The following is a 10,560-nucleotide window of genomic DNA, read 5'->3' on the forward strand; positions in this document are numbered from 1 at the left end:
TAGTTAATTTGCAATTTCAGTAAGGTTAATATAAGGTAATTGCTATCACTATCACTATCAGTATCAGTGCAATACCAATGATATAAGCTCAAGTCGTCTAGCTTAGTCCTCTATACACATTTAGTTTAGTTTACAAAGGAGCGACAACCAGATGAATAGTTTGCTTAGTCCCCTATATAGATGAAGTAGTATTATATTGATGTAAATCAAGTTGAGATACTCGAATGATTAGAAAAGATGAAGCTTTGATGCTTAATTAATTTGATTTTTAGGTATGGAAAGATACAAATATTATACACATGATTAGTTGTCATGCATGCCTTGTTCCGTTCCATGGCACACCAAACTGGCAGTAAAAAGAATGCCTGCCGCCAGTTTTGCCAGGAACAAGGAATGATGCGGCTGCTTCTGTGGTTGGTGTTGCAACCTGACTCGGTCGTGGATTTGGTCCATGGCCTGAGGCTGAGGGAGGGGCTTCCTGTTACAATTATGGTTCAGGAGACACAGCTCCATCCCAAGTGGAGAAGATTACCTGACCTGACCGGCTGATCCCCTGGATGTGGATGCCGGTCAAGAAAGACGTACTGGGTCTAAAGTAGTAAAGACTCGCTAGACGGCATGTCATGCATCCCATTCCCAGATGAGAATGAGATGAGGACTTGGCTTTTACAATGAAAGTTGACAGACGGCATGGGAAAAGCAAAGCCCATCGAGTTACAGAGCAGCAGCAGCTGCAGGTGCAAATGAAATTTCGCAGCCTAAGTTAATGAAAATTAGATTAGGTACCGTGCCGTGTGGTGAAAAAAAAAAAGAAGCTATCTCGATCTCCAAATGGAGCAATTTTCACGCTACAACAGTAATCTAAGGAACAACCAACCCACTGCTAGACTGCTAGTGCTTGATTGGAATAATCCCACAAGATGGATCGGGCGCTGGCATCAGCAGGCCGATGCGTCCGAGTGGCAGCTCACATCGATCACCAGCCGGGCCGGGCCGGCGACGCCACCGGCGTGTAGAACGGCGTGTCGGGCGGCTCTGCCTGCTCCTGCTCCTCTTGCTGTTCCTCGCTGTCGCCATCCTCGCCGTCCTCCTCGTCGATGGTGTAGAGCGCCCGCGAGGCGGGTCCGAACCACCGCTCCGTCCACGACGCCACGCCCTCCGCTGCCGCGGCTGCCGGAGAAGAGTCCGCCTGGGAATCCGACGCGGCTGCCGGCTCGATGCGCGCGCGCTGGCGTCGCCATGGGCAGAGCATTATCATTAGCAGGACGACGAGGTGGCTGCTCCGGCTGGTCTTCGCGGGGACGGCGGTGGGCACTTGTTGGGAGAGCGGCAGCTCCGGCGCAGGCGGCCGCCGCTTCCTGCTCTCTCGGCGGTTGTGGACGCAGAAGAGGATGAGCGCGGCGGCTAAGGCGGAGGCCGCGGCGGCGAGGAGGACGAGCTCGGCCACCTCCAGGCGTCTCATGGCCGCATGGTTTTTTTTTTTTTTTTTTTGGGGGGGGGGGGGGGGGGGGGGGGGGCGTTGTTCTTGGAGCGTGGAGTTGGGCGCTTTGCTCGCAACGGGCGGTTAAAAGCAAACGGATAGTGTGATGAATGGAATCGCGTGGATTTCATTTGGAGCTGCTTGGAGGGAGAAGAGGATACAAGAGATGCCCAGCACAGCTTTTGCTGCCACACCACACCACACCAGCGAGGTGATGGAGCAGAGATGAAGAGGGCGTTTCCTCTGTCCATTCTTGCTGCATGCAGTGCTTTTAACCACCGTATGTACGGACGAAATCCACAGCGCAAGCAAAGTGAAAGGAAGGAGGATAAAGCCACTGGCGTAGTAATAATTAATGAAGAAGAGGAAGGATAAAAATTAAAGGCACTACCAGTAGGACAAGACAACAAGTAGAGTGGTAGATTATTTGATCACTACGCCACTGGTGTCGCAGTAGCAGCAATCATCATCAGCACGAGCAGATCAAGAGGAGGAGGATGCCGGCGGACGGCGGTGGGTGAGCAGGACGGTCCTTGCCGAATCCCATGAGTTGCCGTCCTGGAGTTGGAGCCTGATGATCGTGGTCAGCTCCACCGCCTGCCCAAGTACCTTGTAGTGCTGCCTGTTGTCGATCAGAATCTGCCGGCGGCGGAGACGTCTTCTTGTCTTGCGAAGAAACGCCGTCGTCCATGGCCGTGGAGAATAATAATCCTAGCTTGTGCTTGCGCACCAACACTGAGAGCGCGAGGGCGGCGGCGGAGGAGGCCGTCAAGCAACGCAGCAGCGGCAGGTGTGGTTGCATGCGATGCGACGACGGCCGGGAGGGGAGGAGAGATGGATCGAGCCTGACGGAGATTATTGAAGATGAGCAGTAGCTAAGAGAGACAGCTGACGCCTGCAGTCATCGACGGAGGGCGCTACGTCGGCCGGGTAACCTCGTGGCGGTCTCCGGCCTACACGACAACAAACATCAAGCCAACCTGGGCTGGGCTGGGCCCACCAACTAACCAGCCCGTGCAACGTGCTTCCTTGAGATTTCCACCCAACAATCAGGCCACAATCAGGTGGAGCAAATGTCACATCTGATGTGGATCGGTCCTCACAATTGTTTCTCTTAGCAGTGCAAAGGTAGAACAAGAGTGTGTTTGGTTGAGCTGTGGTTTTTGGAAAAGTAGTTACGAGCTGTCGGTTTTTGGAAAAGTGGCTGTGGGTTGTGGGAAAGACGTTTGGTGGAACAGCTCTGGCTTTTGGAAAACACTTACAAGTGGACTCCACGTGTCATTCGTAGTCCACCCCACTCAACCCTTTCCCTCTCTCACTGACGAGCGAACCTAGCCCCTTTTCTTCCAGCTGCCATAACCGGCGACCAGCAGCTCAGCAGCTCCGCCGCCACTCCTGCTACCCACGGCTTCCTCTCGTTGACGACTCGCAGCTCCGCCGCCACTCAGCCGCCGCTCTCCCTCGCCATGCCCAACTCCTGACGACCGCCTCCGCCCGCCTCTGCAGCCGACCCAAACTCGTCGCCAGCCCAAATCCACCACCTTCCCGTCCCCGCCACCATGGCTCCCCCACCAACCCCTCGCCGCATCGTCGTGCTCCTCCTCAGCATCCTTTGCTCCGCCGCCATCGTCGCCGCCGCATGGTACGCCCCGGCGGACAACCACCTCCTCGCGTGCGGCGCGGAGGCCCCGGCCCTCCTCCCTGACGGTTGCTGCTTCGTCCTGGACTCCGGCTGCACTTCCACCCACCTCCGCTCCCCCGCCGCGAACCTCGCCTCCGCCGCTCCGCCCGGCTCCCCGCCGCCACCTTCCCCTCTCCATGCCTCCGCGCGGGCTTTCTCCTGCCGTGTGTCCTATGACCTCGCCGTCCGCTCCACCTCCACTTCTACCCCTTTGGCCCCGCCCTCTCCGCGTCTCGCTTCCACGTCGGTGCTAGAGGAGGAGGAGGGCTGCCGCCAAAGGCTGGGAGAGAAGGAGGGGTGTTGCCGCCGCTAGCCCGCCGCCACCCGGGAAAGGAGGAGGGGTTCGGGCGCCGTGTCAGGGAAGACCGAGGAAAAGAAAACGAACTCGTTCCACAGCTGGAGGAAGCTGGGCCGAGTGGCTGTAGATTTTGTACTGAGGAGGAAGCTACTTTTGCTCAAAGCACCTATGAGTTGGGTAGCCCTTTTGTTGGCTTTTGAGAAGCAAAAGCAGCTCCCAAAAGCCCAACCAAAAACACCCTAAGCACCACTGCAACAACAAGGGGCATGTTATGTCATCGCATGCTGCACATGATTTGTACACATCTTCATAGAAAACACAATAGTTTGTATTGGTTGGGTTTGTTTTTATAGGGCACATGATCGAGGATGCACTACGTAGAAAGGAAGATGAATAACCTTTGGAATTAATGGCCGCAATCATCTCCTGTCACGCCTGTTCGCTTGAGATTTTCAGACAGGCTGCAGCTGTTGCTGAGCCGTTTGGCTGCGGCCCAAACAACAACAGCCCAGCCAAACAGCTGCGCTTATCTCCGGTTCAACTCCCGCCTCCACCAGGCCCCTCCCCCACCGCCGGCGAGCCCCGCCCCCGCCGCCCTCCACCCCGCCTGACTTACAATTTGGAATGTACGACATCGGATATCTCCAACTCATCTTGCGACGGGTAGAACTGTGTATTGAAAAGGCGTCTGAAGCATCAGTAAGAACTGTGTATTGCTATCCCAAAATCTCTGGAATTTGCTTCAATTGGAAAACAAGACTGGGAACATTACATGCTGGATTTTTGGATTGTTCAACAACGCATCCCAAGGATTTCAACAAGTGCAGTGCAAATGAGATACGATGGTTGCAAGGGGGAAATCAGCTTCTACTGGGTCCTTCTGATCTTCGAAAATGTGCCAGTCTCAGAAAAGTAGGTACTTTGAGTTCCACCTCCAAGCGGGTTCCCTTGGGCCTGTGGATTTGACAACTCTATTCCCTGTACAAGGGAAAATTAAAATCAGACGGGGAATGATGGCAGGGATTTTATGTGCTTAATCTTCAAAGTTTCTTTTTTAAAAAAGTGAGCTCCCAAATCTGGAAGATGTTAAATGCATAAGATCCTAGTGTGCGCCTAGCAGTAAACATCAGTACAAGGTGCTCTAACACAATCATTGTAACTATGGGTCCGTTAGAGACAAGGATCTGAACATAGGAGCTATCCAGCAGGTAGCGAAGATGGAACATGAAAATCGTTTCATTGCCCCAAAACATATGAGTCAAACAGACCCAGAACACAACTCAAGAAACAAGATCTCACCTGAACTGGTGTAAATGCCAAACTAGATGTCAATCCTGAAGTTGCACCGCTGCTACCATAGCTCTTCTCCTTGAATCTGATATCAGAAGGCAATATACAATAAAATTGAGTTTGCAGTACAGGATATTGTGAAAGAAGTAAAACATTTCAGATACAAGCAGATATTGTGCAGTAACGTAACACATGTAGATACAAAATTATGTACTAATAGAATAATTGTTGGCCAAAGGCTTTTCCTAACGAAACAAAATACACCTTGTCAGTTCAAACAGGAGTAGTAGTCCCTAATGGAATGGTGCTTGTTACACAGGATGCATGCAGTTTCCAACTTCCTAGGATTTGTGTAAAGAGCCACTTGACAATGAGGATAGGATGGGGCAATGCATTCAAGCATCAAGAAAGCCTTGTGAATCAGAAAGAAAACCATACCAAGTAGAAATCTACAAAAGCTATACTTCTTATTGTGTGCCTTTATACCATTTTTTAGGAAAATACAGTAGGGAGGCCCCTCACACACCTTCATATCTTACAATGGAGGATACCAAAATCCAGTGTTTTTTGTAAATTTTCTCCATATGGGCTTTTAACAGAAAATCAGAAAATCCAGTGTTTTAGCATTAGATACCATCTCATGTAGGTGTTGTAGAGAAGTGACACGTTTATTGCTACAATACAATACTATAAATTGAGAAAATAAAAAATAGATGCAAAATATCATAAGAAGAAAGGTAACATACTTTTTCGCCACTTTAGCAGCAAGCTTGTTTTGTGCAGCTGAAACACGCAGCTTGCCACTTCCTGCCTGTCCGAGCATGCCATAACCTTCCCCCAAGCCATCACCTGTTATAACAGCAAAATGGGATGTCAAACAGGTAGCGGTGCTCCAGTGTAAGAAATGCTGAGACTATACAATACAGTGACAGAAATACCATTGTGTAAATGCTAACTAACCTAATGAGCTCTCCTCTGGAATCCCAAATTGCATCCGGTTGGCAAGCTTCATCATATCAGTTTGCGCATATCTGCACAATTAAGTTTTGTAAGATTGTGTATAATGCGTGGGTTGTATTGCTTGAGCCCCTTGGGCTGATTATATAGGAGTACATGGCTTGGAGGGCAAGTAGCCTCTCCTAGAGATAAGGAAGGTTATCCTGGGATTACAGTCAATCCTAAACTAACCATATCCGGAGTTGCCTAATATACTCTAACATCCCCCCATAGTCACAACGGGAGCCCGCAGATGATGAGACTGGAGAATAAGCCAAAGAGAGGACATCCCCCCGCAGTCACAACCGTCGATGCGTCGCAGATGTTGTGGCTGGATTGGGAGCCGAAGAGGCTTGTCAAGCAGATGGTAGCCCCTTAGTGCCAAAGTAGCCGAGGTTGAGGTGGACGTGGTCGAAGCCGTGGAGAAGGGCACGGGTCCGAAGCGTCAGCGAAGGCGCCCGAATACACAAAATCAGCAGCTTCTTGCCAACAGGTTCAGCAGGACGATGAGCCGACTGCAATGGTAGATGGTGCAGCTAAAGATCGCAAATGCATCTTCCTTCAGCAACATCGGCGGCAGTGTCCGTGAGCGTGCGGCAATAGGCGCGGACGCGGATCGAGAGCCAGCGTGACGAGGACCAACAGCATAGGTGGCGCCACCGCCTGGAAGGGCAACAACACCGGCAATGATGGCTTGACCACGAGCGTTGCCACTGTAGCCTGAAGGGCGCAACGACAACCTTGTCCTCAGGAGTGTCGAGGATGAAGCGACGAGAACGGTAGGGCGACGCAACCCGATCTACTTGTGTATAATGCGTGGGTTATATTGCTTGAGCCCCTTGGGCTGATTATATAGGAGTACATGGCTTGGAGGGCAAGTAGCCTCTCCTAGAGATAAGGAAGGTTATCCTGGGATTACAGTCAATCCTAAACTAACCATATCCAGAGTTGCCTAATATACTCTTAACAAGTTTCACATATGAGAAAGAAACAATTAATTATATTAAAAGGTATGCACGCTATTTCCACATGGAAGCTTAGAACAGTTTACCTTTCTTTCATTTTTCGAAGCCGACGACCTCCTCTCTTCTTTTTAGGCTCAGAGTCAGGAACAGGAAGGGGCTTTGGAAGCTTTGCAGGAGGCGGTTCTTGCCACTTCTCGATCTTCTTACGAATTTCTTCTAACAAGTTCCGCCCAGCTTTTCCAGTTGGATCACCTCTAATTGAATCAATCCTTGCCGCTAGAGTTGACTTTCCAGCAATAAGCCTGCACGCCCTAGTCCTCAGAGCTGGAGGTGTGCTCTGAAATACTTCAGTTTGTTCAAGATAGCCAACACGAAACTGAGATGTGGCAGTAGAAAATCCAGCAAGATTTTTCCTCTTTGCACCAAGTAACTGAACATTACAGGCAGGCATTTTTGCAAGCGCTCCCAGACCACCAGCAGTACCCATCAGTTTCGAGGCAACAGCACTACCAACAATAGCAGAAAGGTTTGGTGCAATGTAACCCATTCTGCTCTCTACAAAATCAAGCACTTTCTTCTTTGCAGTATCGAGGGTAAGGGCTCTGTCACATGCTTCAACAGTTTTTTCCAAATTCTCCTCGGAAAGAGGCTTCCCACTTGTTGTTGATGCTGTCACTGAGACAACCATTATAATTGCAGAAGGTAAAAGCCCTTCCAGATCTACAAGTGTTAAGTCCATCTCATTTCCAATCTTTTTGACAACACGGGCATAATCAATCGGATGATGAACGAGGGACTCCAGTTCAGGAAACTTCAACCTATACTTGTCACGTATGAAATTATGGATTATGATGATTTCATTCTCAATATCTACGGACAAAGCATTGCAATCAACAATTAGCTGGTACTCTGGATCCTCCTCCAGGATGGAACCTTGATTGGAGAAGTCAGTGCCTTTCTGAAGTGCAACTTCAACTTTCTACAGATAAAAAATGAAGATGTCTAATGTCACACAGTGGGATAATAATATTCCTACCACATACGTACTCAGACATTGTGGGATCATATTATATTTTTTTGGACAAACCATTGCACCATTAACCAAAGCTATTTATTAATACTCCAGACACACACATAAATGCTTGGACATGATACATGTTAAACAAGTATGCTCTGGTGTTACATTGTGCAGCCAAATATATCGTCCATTTTTCATCCAATCAAACTAATGCAGTATTTATGTTTGCATGCAAATAAATCACAAGCAAGGTATACATAAAAGAGAGGCATGCTCGAGAAACTGGGGGTGACTTTGCTTACATACTTGCATTATGTCATTATAGCGTTGTGTCTTCTGCAACTTTGAGACACTATCTAGATCATCATAATTAAGAGACTCAAGGTCAGGCATATCATCATCACCATCCTCCTCCATACCAGCTGCCTCAGCATTGTCTGCTTCCTGAAAGATTTTTACAATAGGTCAGCAAAACCTCCAAAATACACAATTGAAAATTCAGTTACATCAAATACAAATCAATTTGTATTCGAGAAAAATAGAAATCAACTTACAGGATAGCCTTCATTGTCTGACAGTTCATCAAGATCCGCTAGAAAAGAATCGGCAAGGCTTGCCTGTGAAGTGGCACCATATATGAGATAAATAAAATTAATGACAATAATATAGAAGTTTGGAATTAAAAAGGCATGAATATTACAGAAGATGCTCAACAGGAGATCAAATGAACTCACCATGATCCTGGTGTAAGTATTTCTAGCAGCAGCAAGAGCTCACCTAGCCTTTCGCCCTTCTTTATTGATTGAATCAGAGCAGCTCAACCTAATTTGTAAATAGCAGGTGAAGGAGTGTCAGGTATTGTAGTGAGGTACAATGCTACTAAAGTAGAGAGTACTGTATTATGAACATGGGCTAAGGCTAGAACAAACAATAATCGCAGGTGAATTCTAATATATACAGCAATTTAATCCAAACTTCAAACTAAAGCTTATCAAAACCCTCTGCTTCTGCTTTTAATAAAGTTGAGGGCAAAAGGCTAGCCCTAATTATGGCAAACCTAAAACTGAGGACATCCAGAAGCAGACTAAACATGGCCCTGTTTGTTTCCGCTTCTCTGGACCTCGCTTATCTGGGTAGCAAGTTTATCTCATAAGCTGCTGTCTGGAGAATCTGATGTCCGAATATAAGCTGGGTGAGTGTTAAAATGACCTGAACGCCCCTGAGGCTGAGCATAGCTCATGTTTGTTCTGAATACAAGGAGCCAATAATTCTAATATATTTTGTGTTTGCTAAATAGAAATTATATTACAATACTACCAAATGCATATAAATATAAAGATAATAAATTAACCAAAGGATAGATCGGTCCAGTCCGAAACATCGGTGATGGGTACAAGTGCAACTAGGCTATATCTGACAAGGGCAGGCACAAGGACTGTCATGGAACATTACATTTCTGTAGATGATCAACAATGTATATGACGTACACGTTCATGGTATGTGTACTATCTCTGGTTACTAGGTTTGGTTGATTCATTCCAATGGGATGATCTGATGAGTTTGGCATGCCGCAGCTACTTCATCTACATGTACAATGCAAAAATAAATCACACAACATCTTCAGAATATGGCCATATATCACCAAATCACGAGCATACAAATTGAGAAATCAAATTGACATTTGTGATAAACCAAAATTCAAAACAAAACTAGGTTCCCGATTCTTGTTTGTGTACGTATTCTTTAGTATCCATACTCTGATTTAGCATAGTATCGTAGTAAACAATAATCTCATCATAGTAGACTCTGTGGACGAGTGGTATCCTCGGTGGCTGCCAAAAGAACGCAAGTATGAATGAATCACAATTAGAGGGCCACACCACATGACCTTGAAGCGAGGAGAGATGTGAAAACAGTGGGGCGATCAGACGCGTCCTCCTACTCCTCTTGTGGCGTTGGCGATGGACAGTCGCGGCCGCCTGTGGGGATGGATGGGAGCCGGCGGCCGGGATCTGGGCAGAGGGACGACGGCGGACGGGCGGGGATAGACAGGAGCTGGCGGAGGGCAGGGACGCGGTCTGTGGAGGCGGCGGCCGCAGAAGGAGGCGCGGGTGGCGGCGTCTGCAGGAGGGAGGCGGCGGAAGGATGCGGCGTCCGCGGAGGGAGGCGCGGAGGGGTATCTGGGGGAAAATTGGCCCGCTTGCACAGAGACCTTGAGAATCAAATCCAATTGTATCTACTGAGATTGAACTTGCCGTTGAGAAGAACCTAACAGAATATGTGTTCAGATGCACGAAATCTAGCAGCATACAAACGTGCAGATCGAGAATGGAGAGATTGGAGATTGGAGGGATACTCACGTTGGCGGGAGGAGATGTGGCAGTGCGTCGACGCCGGCTCCGGCGAGATCCCGTCGCTGGTGAGGCGGGGCGGAGCGGCGGGGCGGAGGGCGGCGGGGGCGGGGCTCGTGGCGGGGGAGGGGCCTGGCGGAGGCGGAGTGGGCGGCGGGGCCTGCGGAGTGCGGGGCGGCGGTTCGGTCTTCGGTGGGAGGCGACGGGAGACGGGAGTTGAACCGGAGATAAGCGCAGCTGTTTGGCTGGGCTGCTGGGCTGTTGTTGTTTGGGCCGCAGCCGAACGGCTCAGCAACAGCTGCAGCCCGCCCGAAAATCTCAAGCGAACAGTTCATCACTAGGATATATAGGCAACAAGAAAAGGAAAGACGTGAGAGAGAGTTGAGTTGTCCGGGCCGGGCTACCTTGGCTGGGCTGGGCTGGCGGCCTGACGAACCCAACCACACAAACACACGTGGAAAAATCTGTGGCGCAGCAAGTT

At 49.2% G+C, this 10,560-nt stretch overlaps 2 protein-coding genes across 5 annotated transcripts; both read right to left on the bottom strand.

The window, feature by feature from the left end:
• Positions 1-273: 273 nt before the first annotated feature.
• LOC117857236 (uncharacterized) lies at positions 274-1,483 on the bottom strand. Its single transcript, XM_034739759.2, has one exon. It carries the CDS (start codon positions 1,460-1,462, stop codon positions 977-979), a length of 486 nt encoding a protein of 161 aa, XP_034595650.1. The 5' UTR covers positions 1,463-1,483; the 3' UTR covers positions 274-976.
• Positions 1,484-3,769: 2,286 nt separating this feature from the next.
• Positions 3,770-10,236, bottom strand: LOC117857237 (U4/U6 small nuclear ribonucleoprotein Prp31 homolog). Of its 4 annotated transcripts, none has more exons than XR_004640741.2 (10): positions 10,089-10,236; positions 8,463-8,550; positions 8,283-8,345; positions 8,035-8,172; positions 6,797-7,689; positions 5,710-5,780; positions 5,496-5,598; positions 4,759-4,834; positions 4,232-4,437; positions 3,770-4,128 (listed from the first exon to the last, which is right to left on the bottom strand). XR_004640741.2 is itself a non-coding variant. In XM_034739761.2 (10 exons), the coding sequence occupies exons 3-10, from the start codon at positions 8,463-8,465 to the stop codon at positions 4,327-4,329; spliced, it is 1,458 nt and encodes a 485-aa protein (XP_034595652.1). In that variant the 5' UTR covers positions 8,466-8,550; positions 9,617-9,996; positions 10,089-10,204; the 3' UTR covers positions 4,149-4,326. The 4 variants fall into 4 exon arrangements, 3 of the variants coding, with proteins under 3 accessions (XP_034595652.1, XP_034595651.1, XP_034595653.1); XM_034739761.2 differs by lacking the exon at positions 3,770-4,128 and adding an exon at positions 9,617-9,996 and having other exon boundaries at positions 4,149-4,437; positions 10,089-10,204; XM_034739760.2 differs by lacking the exon at positions 3,770-4,128 and having other exon boundaries at positions 4,149-4,437.
• Positions 10,237-10,560: the final 324 nt, after the last annotated feature.

This window comes from Setaria viridis, chromosome 5, assembly GCF_005286985.2.
Source record: "Setaria viridis chromosome 5, Setaria_viridis_v4.0, whole genome shotgun sequence".
Classification (NCBI taxonomy): Eukaryota; Viridiplantae; Streptophyta; class Magnoliopsida; order Poales; family Poaceae; genus Setaria; species Setaria viridis.